The 18,513-nt window shown below is 34.8% G+C and overlaps 1 protein-coding gene across 1 annotated transcript in view; it reads left to right on the top strand.

Annotated features, from left to right (window-relative positions):
* Positions 1-18,513, top strand: part of PTPRD (protein tyrosine phosphatase receptor type D) — a 367,736-nt gene that overhangs the window by 272,685 nt on the left and 76,538 nt on the right. Inside the window, exons 20-21 of the mRNA XM_067316504.1 lie at positions 1,989-2,149; positions 10,438-10,550. Of these exons, the coding sequence (XP_067172605.1) occupies positions 1,989-2,149; positions 10,438-10,550 (274 nt within the window). The remainder of the gene's footprint in view (positions 1-1,988; positions 2,150-10,437; positions 10,551-18,513) is intronic.

The following is an 18,513-nucleotide window of genomic DNA, read 5'->3' as shown; positions in this document are numbered from 1 at the left end:
AAAGTTACAGCTTAAAAGCCTGGTATAACAAAATATATCCAAAGACCTACTGTTGTTACAGCTCTTCAAAGGCACTGGTAAATTGGTTTAAAAAAAAACAGGTAAAACATGGGAAACATCTGGTTTAGCCTGACATCTAAAAGATTTATGTGATGACTAGTATGAAATTGCCACAGAGAGCAAGAGTTCATAAAAATGAGCTTCCACTTCCAGTGTTCCAGTATATCTGCTCTGAATATAGTTGGGTTTTTTTGTTTTGGGGGGTTTTTCTGGAAGGGATTGTGGGACTGCAAATCCTACAGAATTGTAACCTGCAAGGGATATTTCTTCTTGTTATTCAAAATACATTTTCCTCGTAAAGTTTCACCTGAAGAGAACACATGTCATTAATACATGTAGGATGGAAATTAAAAGCAAGATTCTATTTAATAGAGAACAGGTAATAAGTGGTCCTGCTGTCATCCCTCTGTAGCATTTTGGTCTGCCTGCTCCAAAGGAAGAGGCTGAATGCAAAGATGATCTGACGTAGCCATGTTTCTCCCATCTTTGCAAGAACTCTGAAGCTGAGAAATATCTCAGTCAACTTAGGCGTTTCAGGGAATGGACATAGAGATTCCCCAATTTATAAACAGTGATCACAGGCTTTTTAAATGTTTGGTTATTAAAAAAAAAAATTGTTTTGAATGTCATTGTCATAGGTGTTAGCTCAGTACCAGTTAGTGTCAGTGCCTCATCCTTTCCTGTTCTAGTCCTATCTCTAACCCTAAACCCAAGTTCTGTCCTAGACCAAAGTCCAAAAAGAGGGCAAATTAAGTGTAAAACACTTTTGCTTTGATGTCACTTGTCATGGCTCAGGGCATGTTTCAGAAGACAGTGTAAGCATGGCTCCTCAGCCCTTACATTTCATAATCCTTACTCTAGAATTGACCAGAGCCCAGAAGTAAATGAAAACTCATCTCTTTTCCTCCTTACCTTGTCTTATCTCAGCTGGCATTCCTGACCCAGTACTAAATCAAGTTTTTCAGTCCTTTGCCAGAATTGTAGCTCTCTTCCTAGTTTACCACTGGCAGAGGCACCCCAGCAAAGACCAGAAATAATTATAAACCATTCTCTGCTTCTGACTTTATCTTTACATGATCTGGTTTTAGAGGGCTGGCTGCTCAGCCCCACCTGTCTGTAATTTTAACTCGGCACTGAGCCATGGATTATGCATCTCAGGTCAGAGGAGAATAAAAACAAGTTAGTGTTTTCTTCTTATCACAGCTGTTACTCTAGGCCAGCTGGCTTCACACAATCTGGTAACATATAAAGATTTTTGACCACTCCAGTTGGTTCCTAATTCTAATTCCTGGCCTGAGGATTTAGAGACTTTCAATATTTACATTCCCTTCATATTCTTCAGTGGCTTTCCCTGTTTTTCTGTCTTAAATTCAAGTAGTCTCCATCTTTGTAAGAGCATGCTATTTCTCATACAGTTCCTTTGACTGTGTTCAAATTGCATCCTACTGTTGCCATGGGGCTCTTTTCCAGGAACCTCTTACATTTAGCCCTCTTCATTTCTACCCTCTAGTATTTTCATTCTTTCATAGCTATTCTTTCATATATATTGCAGGAAGAAACACTGTTAAACCTATATGAAATAAAAAACAAAGCAAAATCCCCAAATGAGCAACTCCTGGGTTATAGTCCTTGAATTCTCTAATACTTCATTTTCACACTCCCTGCTTAGGTTGTTAAGTCTTCCACAAAGGACCGTGTCACCTCATTTGTCTGTTGAACACTTCTCATATGTGGAGCACAAAATAAAGATAACAATAGCAGCACAACATTCAGTCTGCAAGTTTTTATGCTGCCTGACTTGAAAAAAACAGCATTTTTTTCATTGCTATGTTTATCATTATTTTGTATAGATTTATTTTAGATTTAGGATATTCATTATTTTAAATACACTCCTTTATCATTAAGTAAGATTTATTTTGTTTCTATAGACAATGTATGCAACCAGCCCATACTCTGATCCTGTTGTGTCAATGGATCTCGATCCCCAGCCAATTACAGATGAGGAAGAAGGCTTGATTTGGGTTGTAGGACCAGTTCTTGCAGTGGTGTTTATCATCTGTATTGTTATAGCTATACTTCTTTATAAAAGGTAAGTTTAGCTTTTAGTTCTTTTACAGTGTGTGTAGCTTTCTGATGTATTGGCCATTTTTTGGTGTTACTCCACACTACATAATTTGTACTACAATAGTAATTGTCATTCTGTGAGAATTACTGTATGCATTAATGGTTTCCACAACACTGCAGATATTTTATTAGATTTCTGACTGAAGGTAAAGTTTCCAAAATTATAGGCACATGGGTTCATTTTTTCTGCTGATGACATTGTGTTAACATTTCTGCATTTAAATATTTTTTCTACTTGAAATATGTTTGTGAATAAAGTATGCTTGTATATAAATATGTATGAAATGAGCACATTTGACTTTTTAAGTCTTATTTTTAGAACTGTAATAGTAATACATTGGGGTTAAATTCAGCTTGATGTTAAACATGACTTTCATCTCCACTCAAGTAATTTGAGTTTTTACTTTTGACAGTTGGCCTCAATTTGGCAACATATCTATATGAATTTGAAGCTCTGAATTGTGAGATTAAAGAAACATCAGTAGCTATTTTCTACTAATCTTGCAATCAGATCAAACTTGGCTTACTCTTCTTTTACTGTCCATGATTCATATGTAGGTTTTCTATTACACAAAGGACTTTCCTATACCTTACAACTTGCAGGATGCAAACTGTGTGTAATACCTTAGTTTATACATAGCAGGTTTTTACAATGTAAATGAGTACACAGGGGCCAAGATACTGAATCAAAAGCATGGTATCAAAAACATAGAGATTATTTTAATATTTAGATTTTTTCTCCAAAGCATTTTTGGAAAACATATTTATAAAGCATAACTAGACAATACTATAAACATGCAGAACCTTGTCCTTTATTTTATTTATTTATTTTTTTGGTGGGGGAGATAATTTCATTAAATTGAGCCTAAAACTAATGGCTATAATTCTATCACCTGCTGAGAAGTATTTAAATCCTGCTAGTCATGACCCTGTATTTTTTTTACTACCCTAAGTGGACACAGTAAAAAACATCTGAAGTTGCATGCCAACAGGCTTCAGGTTTTGGGAAGAGAAATTAAGTGTTCAGCAGTAAAAAAAAAAAAAAAAAAAATCAGTCTGGAGATAACCTGAGCAAGTCCAAATTCCAAACAGATATTTATAAGAATATTCTTTAGGTTCATAATCATATCGCAGCATAGTAGATGGTCTGTTACTTGCAGATGCTATGTCTCCTGAAGGTTTCTATTAGTACCTACAGTCTCAGGCAATCTAATTGATTAATAACCAGTGAACCTCTGTTTGTGCCTGTCTGTCACTTCAAAAACTGGTCATTAAAGATGCGCCATAAGTGAAATACTCCTTTCTTCTGACTATTTTGGAGTATTAAAAATAAAACTTCTCCCATACTACAAAACAAAACCAAACAATGGCATATAAAGCAGATGTGTAACTGCTTCTGCACTTGTTTGCATTTATGGAGCCATAATTACAACCTTCACATTCTATTACCAAAAAATTATAGGCATATTGAACAAATGAGCAGGTAAAATTTGTTTATCAGTGGTGTAAAGGGAATGTCATACATAGAAAACGGGGAACACATTTTCCATCTGTTATTTACTAGTAGTACCAGAGCTATTTGGGCAAGTGGCCATCTGTATTTATTCTATTTTGTTTCAACTAACGTGCAAATTGTTTAACTGCATTGTTTTAGCAAATTTCCTCTGAGAAATGATTGCAGTTCTACCAATGTATTATCACCTGTACTAGAATAACTTGCTCTTGTAAATATAATGGCACAATCTAAATTGGTATCAGTCAAGCTTAAAGTTTTATATTCTGACATTCACAAAAATATTATACCCACATGGTTAAAAAGTAATGCCTTTACTGATGTCACAAGAAATCTGTACAGATAAGACCTGATGGGGACACAAATCAGATAAAAAGAATGGTGGAGAAGGTTAAAAAAGAATAGACTAAAAGCACCATTCACTCCTGGATTTCTGCTTCCAGAAGACAGTTTCTCATGTATTATTATGATGAGTAATTTAGAAAGGCTTAAGCATTTAAAAATGCACGTAAGAATTCAGATTGTGGGACTGCAGTAAAGAAAATGAGTTGAATTTTGAAGATTCTTTTTTTTACTGTAGGGTCCCACTCTATTAGATAATTTTCGTTAATTAAAGCAGTCTGACTCTGTGCTATCAAATCCCGAAGTAATATATAGGGATTACAAAGTAACATGTTAACAGATCTGAATTGTCTTATTAAGCTGAAGGAAGGGATAAAGTAAAGAAGAATGTAGATTTTGTAAGCTTATCTTTATAGTTCATTTTAGTCTTTAGTAGGGAGACAGGAAGAGTGATATGCAATAATGGGTCAATGCAGAAATAACACTATTCAGTGGAAACACAAGCAGAGTTGGTTAAGAAATTATACTTCCATGCAGATAAGTTCAGAATTTTTCTATTGGAAAAAGACAAAATAGTCATAATATTGGAATTCTTCACTAAATTCACCAAGAAATATTTTATTTTGAAGTTAAAATTTTGTCTTTCTACTGTGTTAATATAATACAGACATCTAAATGATAAAGTTGAAAACAACATTGAAGTAACTGAAACTGATGGACTTGTTTAAAAAAATAAAATCAGTTTTTTCAAACACTAAACTCTTAAGAAAGACAATATTCAACATGTTTTAGATGCATACTTTGTAAAAATGAACACATTTTGAACCTTTTGCGAAGAAATCAACTGTGGAGAAGGAGAAATAGCAGAGTTTGACAGAACCAGTAATATACATATGAATTTAGAACAATATTTTTGCACTGCCAGGAAATTTACTGAAAAAAACTATAGATAGCCTGCAGTTTAAGAAAAAAACAGAACAAATCTATGTTTCTAAGGGCTTAATGAACCTTTCACTTCTGAGAAAAAGAGAGTTATCTATAATTGGATTTTTTTCTGGAGTATGCAGAGGCCTTTAGAAAGTATAGATTCAGGCTAACAACTGGAGTTTGATAGCTTTACTGTCTACAGAACAGCAATAATTAGACAATATAGTAGGGATGTTTAACATAGTATTTTGAGAAAACAATGAAATGTAATAATCCAAATTAACTGTGTTAGAGGGTATTAGAATGGCTACTGGCGTTGGATATGGCCAAAAATGTAGAATAACAAAATAGGAAAATGAGAAATATTCACGTAGATCTCAACTCTACAAATATATTTCTGAAATACATTGCATGTAACAGGTATGTTGGGAAGAAAAGAAAATGAAGGACAGATGACACCTGCCTAATTCAAGAAAACATGTGAGAGGAATATTAAAAAGGAGAAGATGAGGATGGGAGATCTGGGATGGGAAGAAGAAGGCTATGTCTTTTGAAGTGTAAAGGGTGTAGTAACTCAGATAATGGTGAATTGTGCATAATTCCCTTTGTCCATAGAAGCCTTCATGAAGAGACATGGACTGCTATTCTCATGATTTACAATACTAATTTTTCATTTGAATTTCAGTCATAGAGAAAGGAAGACTGCAATTTATAAGAGAGTCATCTTAAGGGGAGAAGCCTTGCCCTCATTTAAAACAGCAGATGCTATCACAGATAGTGTAGATAAGTTGGCTGGGTCACTGTGTAGCACATAAGTTACCCAAACACTAGGAGTGCATGTTTGACCCCTTTATTATTTATTGGTCAGTTTGTACCAAAGCTGTTAGAATAGTTATTAATGGAATACACAAAGGCAGTTGCTACAGCATTTGCTTCTCTTAAAAGCTGAAAGCAAAGATATTCCATAGAAACGTTTTTGCAGCATATATCAGAACGTAGCCAAAAAGTCACCTCAGCTTCATACTTAACAGAAATAGATGGGAAAAATACTGAGCAGTACCTTTTGTTGTCTTTGGATATGGCTGCAAGGTAATATCCAGCATGACTGAGGCTGATTAATGTGCTGAGTGTGCTTCTGTTGGCAGAACCACGTAATCACAGAGTCGCAGAGGCTGGCAGGCACCTCTGGAGATCTCTGGAGACCTAGTCCAACCCCCTGCTCAGAGCAGGTTGCCCAGAAACTGTGCAGTCAGGGTGGGAATATCTCCAAGGATGGAGACTCCACAGCCTCTCTGGGAAACCTGTTCCAATGTTTGACCACCCTCACAAAAAAAAGGGGGTTTCTTCAGTTTAGATTGAATTTTCTGTATTACAGGAATGAAACTGAACTGACTTGAGTATTGACCAGTTCAGTATTTTCCTTCACTGGAGCAGTGATACCACTCTGCAGTCTTAATGAAGGGAGATAATTATGGGCTGGAGGGTGGGGGATATTTAACCTGCTAGACGGAAATCTAAACCTTCAAATGCAGGGGTACAAGTAAATTAACTAAATGTAACTTTCTTTTTGGTCATATTTTTGCCTTCAAGAAAGTATAATTTTTGCTGGTTCAAGCATGAAATAAAATATACGAAGTAGTAAGATTTATATCCAAAATCTCAAACAAAGGCAAACGCTTATCTATAGAGCTGGTGCAGGCTAAGTCTCCCTTAGAGGCAATACCTAACTATTACGATGACTGTTAGTCTGAATCACAGTTTATATCCCAGGCTCTTTCTGATAAAGCAGTAAACCCTGCTGCACCCTACGGCTTAGGCAAACCCACAGTAAATCCTTGACTCACTTCTGAATGTATCGTATATGTTCAGTTATACTGGATTTAGATGGTAAGGAAACCAATTAATGGATGTTACAGAGATCAAAAATGTTCAGTGTATCTCAGAACCTGCCAAGCTAAAAAGAAACCATATATGTCTGAAGCATCTTAAAAAAAATTTTTTTTTTCAATTTTTGTGGCTATTCTTCATATTTTTAAGAAATCACAGATTTTCTAACTTCAGCCTATCACTGATATAGGATGAAATTTTGCTCATTATAAGTTTTTCTTGAGTCAGTGGTGTTTGTGGGGTGTTCTTCCATTCTTAGGGAAAAGAAATTACAGTTTTTTGACATGTTTTATCTTATTTACTTTTATGAAGTACAGCTTTTTGATTTGGTTCAGAAGAGAAGAAACTTAGCTTGAATCTTTTGAATGTACTGAACTTTGGGACCTGAGTAAAGGCCCTGAATCTTGAGTTATAAGAAAAAACTACTTCTAAAGGAGAGAGATATTAAAAAAGCACAAAAATCAGGATGGGGGAATGTTTAGTGATGGTGAAGGGCATTATAAAGACTTTACCACAACATGTGAGTAACATGCTCTTTCTGGACTTCTTGTAAAAAAGTTTATAGCATCTCTTGTTATTATAGTCAATAGAAAGATAAACAGACAAAATTCTGTATTTGTAGTGATTGTGCATAGTAGAACCTGTTAACAGGCGCTAATAACATGTTTTCCCTGTTCAGCTTATCTTTATAGATCGTAGAACACTATAGGTCTATATAGATCATTGCAGATCTCTAGCATGTGCTGTTCCCTCTAAAATTAAAAAGGTATTTAATAGTTCATTGGGGAAAGATTCATGATAACCTTACTTATCATGGCACCTTTAAAAATAATTTCTGCCATTTTATTACCTGGTTTTGTAAAACAGACTTAAAGGATGTCTGCTTTTTTTTTTCTTTAATTTAGTTCAAGTCTTAGACTAGCTCTTGTATTTACCCTTCCCTTTCTCCCCCTTCTCTGTCCCCTCCTCTCTCTAGAAATTTCTTCTCTCTAAAAACTCTTCAACCTAAAGATTTCTCTACACCTCAGACAGAGGTATTACCAATGAAATGTTAACTTTGATAACTCAAATTATAGATCCATTCTCCATTATCTTACTGGTTAGAATTTGAGGTGACATTATTTTGTGGACAATATCTAAAAGGATATATGAGATTAATACAGAAATGTTTTCTTCAGCAGCAGAAAGTTCCTTTGAACTTAACCTTGTGTCCTCCATTTATTCTATGATGCCAAAGCATTAAACGTTTTGATGAACTGTCATTTCCTAGTTTGTGTTATATATCTTCACTGTAAGACAACGTTTCTTGCATCTCCTGTTGTCATGGTAACTCTTTTTGCTGCTGGTCAACTAACATTTAACCCTTTTTCTCCTCTTTGCTGCATTAAAATGGAGCAGTAAACCTGACAGGTGAGAAGTGAAAAGTAATCACCCTCCATTTATTCCAGGAAGGGAAAAAGAGAAAAAAGATATTTATCATGATAATGATCTAAAACAGTGTGTCTATCAATCTAAATGAATGTAGGCAGTAAAGTTCATAACATTAAAGCAACCTCAAAGTGTTTGTTTCAGATATTTTATGTTGTTTACAACGCTGAAAAATAATGCAGCACATACAGTCAAGTTTCACTGGGGTTTTTTTGTGTTTCCGTAAAGTATGTTTTCAGGAGACTTATTTTTCCTTAGTGGATTTTTCTGCATGTCCCATGACCATCACATAGGCAGAAACAATTGTGATGTCTGTGTGGCCTGGAAAGCTACAAAAGTCAGAATGATCCTAAGTATAATAATAAATAATAAGCCCTTGCATTGTTCTATAGTAAGTGTTCAAAATGTTCATGTGTATGAGTAGAAGAGATTTTAGTGCTTTTAATACATGAATAATAAGTTGTGCTGCCCACCAATGGCTTGCAGTGGCAGAGCTATGGGTGGAAAAAAGATATATGGGCAGTTCCACTTGTCCCTAAACTTCAGGAGTAAGAAATACAGATAAAAATACTTTCTGAAAGTGGAAGGAGGCATACACACCTTTACTTGAGAAGAAAGAGTATTAGGGCATTGTGCTACTGTGGTAGCTCAAAAGTTAAGAAAGAATTGCAAAGCAGTCCTTCCACAATAATTAAAAAAGAGTAAAAAACAAAAGAATCAAGTTTAAATCTGTTTAGCTTCACTAAAGAGGAGGTAATATAGGTGTTCGGAATTTACCAGAGAACAAATGGAACATTTTTGTGACAAAACACTTTTTTTTCTTTTCCATGAAATCATAGAACCAGTAACTTTCAAGCAACAATCAGTATTCCTGCAACCATGTTATTGTTTGGCTTCTGTGCACAGTCTTTGAAATCTTCAGCATTATGGAACTTTCACTGAATACCAACAGGTGTTCAGCATTTCACGAACTGTGGGAAATCATTTGGAGCATTTTTAAGAGGGAGCCCAGCAGAATAGTAAGAGATTTAGCACAGCTACATTATGAATCAGTTAGAGGGGGGAAAAAAATATCAGTAGTGACATATTAGACAAAACATAGGACACCTGAAAAAAGATTTAGCTATAGTAATCCTTAAAATAATCTCAGTTTTGTTTTCTGAAAACTAGCCCTCTGCAGCTTTTTCTATCTTCATTTCATATTACATGAAGAATATCAATCATTTTGCATTTTTATTCAGGAACTCATAGAGGATAAATGATGAGAGATTCCACTTCAAATTCAAGAATTAAATTTCCAGATTCCTAAATGAAAATGTGAAGTTGTAGATATTCTCCATGTAATATAGTTCTACATGTTTTACAGCAGAAAATGATACTCTCAAATATTGAGAGCCCATTTAACCAGAGCACTCAGAATCAGAACAGACATAGACTCCACTTCTCTGTACAGATTGACAAAACTAATAAAATTTCACAGAAAATGTAGCTTAATTTGATCAGAAGCATTCAGATAAAATCTGAGCCTTGAATACGTAGGTGTGATCAGATGCATGAAGGCTGTGTAGTGCACCCCTTACAGAGATGAAATACAGCAGAGCAGATTCTCATTTCCTAGAAAAGAATAAGGAAAACAGTCTTCCGTACTGTTCTCTGTCATCTTGGAAGTGCCTAAAGAATGCAAGTTATTTGTTAGAAAGCAGTTCAGGACTGTTTATATAAAATATGAAGTATTCAGTGATAACAACTTTGCATGGTATTTTTTAATTACATCCTGAAGATTTGAGTAACTGTATTTAATAAAGCTGTAGCTATCTAGCTTTTAGAATAGAGATGGTGTGGAATTTTTTAAGTTTCATGTCATATCTTGTAACAGTTCATTATGCTGGTGCCTAGAATGATGATCTAGAGGATCAGTCTGTTGCTGAATACAACAATTTTCCCTCGACATTTTTATATTTAAATTCCTCTTACCTCGGCAAGTTGTACCTGCCCTACTCACCATGCATAATTATTTTATCTTTGCACTGGTTCAAATACTCTTTCAGAAAGAAACATTTTGCTTTTAGGCTATAATTCTTAAAGGCTCAGGTGCCTGTATTTGTATAGTCAAGACTTCAGCTCTATGCTTACATGTATTCACTTCCTCCATGCAGGAAGAGGGCTGAATCTGACTCTAGAAAGAGCAGCATACCCAACAGCAAGGAGGTTCCCTCTCACCATCCCACAGACCCAGTGGAGCTGCGACGCCTTAATTTTCAAACTCCAGGTAAGAGACAGTAATCCTTCACTGAGAGCTATGTGATGACACACTATGAACAGCAGTGCTGTTAGAGAGCAGAAAGGTTGATTGTTTAAGGAAACATATTTTGATTGCTTGTGAAATTTCACACAACATATTTCTTTCCCAGTTTTGGAGATAAAATCTTTAATTTCTTTATGTAAAGAAAAATCCTGCTTGAAACAAAATTATTGTTCTTATGAAGAATACTCAAAAAGTTGCATGCTATGTGTGGGTGTGTTTTATGTGCTCTGATTGCAAGTTAAACCTAAGAATATTAGAAGATATTATTGGGAAAATAAGTCCCTCTATTTATTAGCTGTGTATTTATGGCTCCTTCTTTGCAAATAAGCTTCCCTCATATCTGCTACATTATCAGGTAGTCCATCAACATCACTGAAAGTTTCACTGCATTGCAAATGTACAATACAGAAAAGAAATACTAGCTAGATAAACGGTCTTATCTTTTCAAATCAGGCTGTATATTAGGTTCAAAGGACATACTAATATGTGAGTAGTCCTGAAAGGTAGAAATAACATCCTGCAGAATATTTTATTTCCCATTTTCTTCTTTTATTTGCTAAGCATTGTTTTCTTAAAGCAGTTATCTTCAATAAGTCAAGAAACAGCAGGAGAGAAAAACAGCAGGAGAGAAATATTTAAAATAGTATTGGTTTGTATGAGTTGATATTTTGTTTTTAAAGTTGTCTGTATTTTGATCATGATGTATTCTAGTAGACTCATTGTCTATTACCATATGATTTCATGGGACCCTGCTCTGATTCTAATTACTTATCAAATCTTTGTGATTTATCCAGAGCATTGTGTTTGTCAAATTTATTACACTGAGCACAATAATAATATTAATAATCAATTCAGGCTTGTAAAGGCAGGAAATTAAATATTTGAGATTTTGAGAGATTAACTGAAGAAGATGACATACAAAATATTACAAAGGGGTTAACAGAGCTAGCAGATCTCTTTCCAGTGTTTTAAACTGGGTGCATAAGGATGGTGTTGCCCCTTTAGGAGTGGATCTGCAGAACAATGCATTTGGGGCTGAAGCCTCAACATCCACAGGCAGAGGTGGAGGGAGAAGAGTCTGGAGGCTTGAGGCTTACCTTGGATTTGCTCTACTCTATTTTGGCAAGCTGAATGCTCTTAGCATTTGGAGCTCATTAGGTGTGTTTGTGGAGTACATCTTCAGAGTTTCATCTGAATCCAGGAATTTGGTCAGTGTGTCCTGGGACCTCTTCACAATATGAACCCAAGTGCAGTAAATGAAAATGATTGAAAGATATGATTAAAAATTGTGCTTCTGATCAAGACTGGAACATTAATGTAGACTCACACTTGCTCACTAAACATTTCCTAAGTTATCAAACAGTTTCAGCACTGAGTTTTAAAGGTTCCTACAGAGATAGAAGTACACATACAAATGTTTAAAATGTGAAAGTAAACATTGACAGTTCTTACAGATTAATTTATACCAAAGCAAGACATTAACTGTATACTGAAAAGTGTGGATGATTTAATAGTTAGGTATATAAGGATCATTTTCTGACATCTGTGTGTTTAAATGTGGAGTCTTATCTATTCATTTATTGTTTGTCATATATTAAAATAAAATGTGTGAAGAAAAAATTCTGCCAATTCTTACTAATATTTCATTTAAATGACACTTTAAATGCCACTGCAATTCCACCTCATTGATCTGAAAAGAACTGGAGAGGAATAGATGTGTACCTTTCTTTGTAGTGCTATAGTTTGTCTGTGAAGTTGGCAGCTTTCTGTGAAGCTAGTTGAGCAGAGCATCTGCAATTCATTTCTTTTATGAGGTCTCTTCCTTGAAAGTAAACCTTTTCTGTAAAATGAAGGTTTGCAAATCTTAGAAAAAAATATAGACCAGAAATGAATTTATGATCCTCTTTTTCTACTATTGTAGCACCTAAGACTGCTAGTCTAAGATCAGACTGTTATATTATTCAACATGCAAACAAATATCAGGGAAAAAATTCCTACCCCAGGAGATTTGTCTTGCTATTTAATAGTTCTTAGGGTGAAATTTTAGCCTCGGTGTAAACCAGATAAAATTCCATGCTATCAGAAGCAGAAACTGAGTTTATTAACTTCAGTTAGGACTACCATTTCTTTTAAGAAGTCCAGCAGAGAGTCTTGAGAGTCTTTACTGTATGTTCACATGATTGAGCTGAATTTATCTTAGGCACTTAGGTTCTGCTGGAATGTTTATCCAACTCCATCCAGTAACACACCATGAAATATCATTCCAGACAGAGCTAGAGAGAGGAACTGCAGAAAGACTCTACATTCAGGATACCAGTTGTTGTTTTTGTTGTGGTGGTTCTCTTATAACCAGCAGTGTTAAGTTTTCTGCCATTAAAAAAAAAAAAAAAAGTCAGCAGTTGGGGCAAATTAGGCAGTTGAAAGGAGTTGATGTTGGTGTTGTTATGTGTCGTTGTTGAGGGGGTTTTTTTTGGGGGGAGGGGTTATTTTTACTGAGGTGTATGCAATATCCCTCAAACAAAGATCTTATCTACTCTGCAGGATGCTGCAATTTCTGAACACTTTTGCCAACAGATGAATTAAATGACAGAGTGGTGAATGTACTTTAATAGTCAGGGTACACCAAGTCAGTACAACTCCACTAGGCTAGGTGATTCGACATCATTATTAGAATTTATTCATTTAGACTGTGAAAGTATCCACAGACTTTCCAGGCACACCACTGCTTCCAGTAAAAATATTTATATATTATACAAAGAACCCAAAATGTAAACTAATAGAGGAGAAAAATTTAAGTTACACTGATGTATTTAGATTGCCAGTTTCCACTGGGAGAGATAAATGAAACACTCCTATCAAAGGCAAAGTTGTCATAAGCTTTAATCCTTCAAAGGATTTCTAAACAGCCTCTTTCCAAAAATTCCTGAAATAATATATCTTTTTTAAGAGAGGGCCTGATCAGATATAGCTGTCAGGATAATTTGAAAACAAATCTCCTGTTGTGGTAAATTTGATTTTCTAATCACAAGTGCAAAATATTCTTGATACAGATGTTTAGATATAACTGTTTGAAAGAAATTATGGGAAAGCAATATTTTATCCTTGTTGATGTCAGTGGAATTATTTTGGCAACAGTTAAGTTGTATTAGTCATGAAATTGCTGATTCAGTATGAGGATGTCATAAAAATTAATTCAAAACTACCAGAAAAGTAAATCTCTTACTTTCCTATCATTTTTTCTTGCCCTGCAGATGAAGAACTGCATTCCTCACTTTTCTGTTACTTACCTAAATTGTTTTTTTAATCTTACCTTTTCCATCAAGGGTCAAATTCATCTCTGGCTTCACTTCTCAGTGGATGGAGTAACTCCATAGATAAATTTGACATTTGTCTTGACATTTGGAATAGCCCACAGTTCTGCATCTGAGAACAAGATCCCATGTCCATATGTGTTCTCCAAAAAATATATATTTGTTAGATAAACCCATATGCCAGTGAGTGGGTCACAACTGTGCCAAGTTTTCTTTGAGTAAATAAGAAAATACCCAATCTTGCAGTAGCATAAGAGATTTCTGTTATTCTTGAGAATATTTCTGTTATTCTTCCAGAGCTGGAATGGCTGCAGGAAAGTCATCCACCTTCTTCCCATTTTACAATTTTCCTATAAAATATGGGATTAAATTCATTAAACTATTATGCAAATTTTATAAGTCAGTAAGCCACATGGGAGGCTAAGTGTAGGGAAGGAAAGGGAAAACAATTAAGCACTCACAAAAGTTTTCATAAAATTAGGAAGCACTGGTTTGTGTAGAGGAAAATAACTGATGTTAAGTGGTTTGAGTGGGTTATGAGAGACCCAAGGCTCAGAGAAAGACTTCAATCTGCCAATCAGGCAAAGAACTAGACTGAGTCATTCCTGAAAAGTGACTGTTTTTTCCTCTCATTTAAGCGCAAAATGTGTCACACTTATAAGTAATTTGTGTAATTGGGTGCCAATTAAACAATTATCTCATTATCTCTTACCAGTTAAATAAGATGCTTTGAAATATAACAAAAATAAATAAAATTATTACAACTCTGAATTAAGCATTCCATTTTTTTGTTCTATAAGTAAATGTTCTTGAAACACTTACTCAGTGAGTTTTGAAGGAAGTTACACTAACCTATTTCCAAGATAAGGCAGAATTAGAGTAAAATGAATTCCAGAGGAAAAAGCTGCAAATAATAAAAGTGGAAAAAGTGGTGTTTGGATTTATTCATCTGCCTTGCAAGTTAGCAGGGAAGTTCTTCCCTTAATTTATGTAAGCAATTTCTGTGTATGAGAATCATACCAATACTGAAGGAAAAAGTGGGATTTGTCTACATGGTAAAAATTGACTGGAATAGCTTTCCCAAGATGAGTTACCCTATACATAGGTCTGCATGTGAACTTGATCCATATGAAGGGTTTAAGCACCTTTAGTGGCATTTAGGTTGTGGAGTGCAAATGGCACACGTTTCTTAGATGTGCCACTTAGTTGCTGTCTAACCTAGAGGTACTCAAACTCTGCTTAGCTGGGGATGGGGTTGAAAGTTCTACTCCTTGCAAGAGTAATTATTTATTTATTTATTTATTTAGGATTTTAGCCAATGACTTTTCAACATTGTATTTAACAGTTTTGGAGCAGGGTCTCAAAGCTAGGGTTCCCCATTTTTCACCGTAGGGAGTTTTTATGCCTCTCTCTGTGGTGTGGATTTTGCCATGAGGCTACAGAGCTCCTGTGGCTTCTTTGTAGATCTAAGTCTTTGATGTAGAATAAAGCTCACTTTTATTCCAAAATCTTTATTCCAAGATCACTCTCTGGGTTAACACTAACTGTAGAAAAAAGAAATTTTATAGTGGAAGTGATTCCTTTGTCATATATACTAAAGGCATGCTTGATAAATATTCATAGATGCTAAATTCCTACTGACATTAGGGTCATCTTTTATCTTTTCCATTTGCCATGTCCAAATTTTACATATGTATTTCCTTTTACTGTTCTGATAAGAGAAAGTACTACTGTTACTACTTCCTTACTTTTTCTGTACTGGGAATTAAATCAATGTAGATTGATTTTTTTTTCTGTGTTACTAAATAAATATGAATATATAAATGTGTCATCATAAATGAGTATTTAAAATCACAGAATGTTAATTTGATGTGGACCTCAAATACGGCTCATTTAATAATGAATTATCTGTGAAGATAATATGTCACATTTTCAGTTCATCTGGATTTTAGACTGTATCCTAGCAGCTATGCATTCCGTTTAATTTCTAACTCATTTTTTTCTTATTCGTGATGAGCAAGTCAACCTAGAGGTCCAAGTTTAAAAATAAATGTGTGCTTCATATATATTTTGAAAAGCCCTTAACGTGAAAGCCTAAGAAGAAACAAACAAAATCCTGATTTAACATACTAACAGCAAGGATGCTTATTTCAGTGGAGTAAGGGAAAACACTTTACAGGTTTAATGACTGGATCAATTATGCAGATAAATTCTGACCTTATTCTCTCAGTTGTGCGTTGGAATTGTGGCACATATGTTTTCCTATGTCCCTTAGTTGTGTGTTTTTACTGCAGAATGACCAGCAGATATTTCTACACTGTAATTAAACCATACATTCTTTGTTTAATTCATGTAGAGGGGTTACTACTAGGCTGCATAAGATCAGTCATGTTTGGCAATCTTCTGCCAAATCTAGAAATAAAGGCTGGCTGTGGATAGATTTTCAGCTGTGCTTTGCATGATTTTTTTTTCTCCATTTGATTTTTAAAAAAAAAATTAATATATGTTTTTATCTCTTTATTTTCTTATTTAAGAAAAAAATTGAAAGCATGTATTTGGCATGGTGTTTCTTTTGACTTATTAGCATGTCACAGGGTCTGTTGCAGCTTAGCTGTATTTTGTCTTTAATTTTTTGTGTTTTCGTAGCATATGTTGGTTGATGTGAAGTCGTCTCAAAAAATGTATTTTGTTATATGTAGCCACAAAAATACATATATTTAGCTATATTTGGGGTGGATTTTTTGGGTCAAGTTCTATACCTGTTGTTCACATGCAATTCACAGTAAGCTTTTACATGCTTTCACATGAGGGAGGATGAGATCTTAAAATGTCAATTCATAGCATATTCTGTTATGATGCTTATGATCAATGGAAGTGAATTTATAAAGTTATACATTCATACATTAAAATCCATAGACTGATTGCATAGCAAAAGTCCTCCAGTAGTTCTGTTCAAAAAGTAGTGAGTTTGTCATCTCAGTAGAGCATGTTGTATCTATTTAAAAGATAAAAATACACCATTTCACTTTATATGTTAACTGGAAAATATCATTTGAAGAAAGTAAACAAGTGTTCAGTTATAAGTGCCTAATATGAATCCTATAGAAAGGGGATTATATGCAGTCAAAAACTACCAATTTCAGAAGTTGCTAGTGGTTCTTCTTTTTCTTAAAAAAGGAAGTTTTTTGTCAAGTTCTATTTCACACAAAATGTTTAATATAAGGTCTCCCCTTAAGAACGTAGTGGGGCATATAGAAGTGCACATAAATAAAACTAGTTTAAAAAGACTGGATGCTCATCCTCTGTTCCAACAAATAAATAGCCTTCACAGAAAACTAATTATTGAGATTTGGGTTCATGATGCTGGTGAATTAGTCAGGTTCCTCCTGTAATGAGCAAGTCTCATTTTCTTCAGTTTTATGTCCTTTATGTTTACAGTAGGTTAATTGGACCTTTATACATCTTCTTAGCTGAGTTTCCAGACTCTGTTTTGTGCATGTCTGAAGTGCCTGTATGTACAAGATTGATTGATTATGATGGTCTACTGCTGTAACTAATTTGTTTCCCATTTCCAATTGGCTTTTACTTTTTACAGCTTTGAGCAGTAATTCAGTCCCCTACGCCTCCCTGATTGGCTCTGTGTCCTCCCTCTCTAGCCAAACTACCACTCAGTCCTTATATGATAATAACTCTCTCCCACGATTCGCTCGAAAAGGTCTAAACATCTTTGTCTCTATTTTTTTCTCTGTTCAAGCACTGTTTTAGATGTACATCAGTCCACCTCCATTTCTGGATAAATCTAGAGTTTTCTTGTGCCTTTTCACTCACATGCTTTCCATGGGGGTGCTTGATCTGGATCAGTCAGTTTAATTATTAGATGACTGTCACCCACACTCTTATTCTGAGAATAACCACCTTCTGCTAAATGAAATTTCTAAGAAAATGGGAGACACCCAGAACTGATACAAATAAATTAGAGTTTGTAGACTAATTTGTTATTTAAAATTTCTAAGAAATATCCTCATTAAATCTGGATATTCTGCTTTGTTTAATTCACTGGCACCTTGCCTTTATGTCTACTTTAAATAATGTCTCCATCACCATCACAGATGTGCTATGAAGGTAATACATAAATATATACATACAGGGTGAGGTGAATTAGAGCCAGTACTTCTGGACATTATTTTGTACTCTACTATATTAAATGATGCCTGAAATGTCAAAAAAAAAAGAAAAAAGAAAAGAAAAGAAAAAGAAAGAAGAAAAAGAAAACAAGAAATAAAAGGAAAAAAAAACATACTATAGTGTGACTGTGTTGTAACCACATGGTCGTTTTTGGCTACGTTATAGGAAATACAGGTTAACTGTCTTAGGCATGCTCTTAAAATTCACGGTGACAAAGCAAACTGCATTGTGCAACATGGCTTCCAGCTTGAGCCCCCTTGAGTCATCACTGTTTTCCTTTTGTAGTTTCAAGAGATCCTGGGGTTCACTAGCTTAATTTTTCCAGCCAGCTCTGATTTCTTCCCAGAAGAAATTGAAAACACATTTTCGTCTTAGGTGTAGCACTATTAAGTGTGAAGAGATGAGAGTAAGCATCTTGGAAAAGGGTCATC

Source organism: Apteryx mantelli, chromosome Z (genome assembly GCF_036417845.1).
Source record: "Apteryx mantelli isolate bAptMan1 chromosome Z, bAptMan1.hap1, whole genome shotgun sequence".
Lineage (NCBI taxonomy): Eukaryota > Metazoa > Chordata > Aves > Apterygiformes > Apterygidae > Apteryx > Apteryx mantelli.
This window is presented reverse-complemented; position numbering and strand designations above follow the sequence as displayed.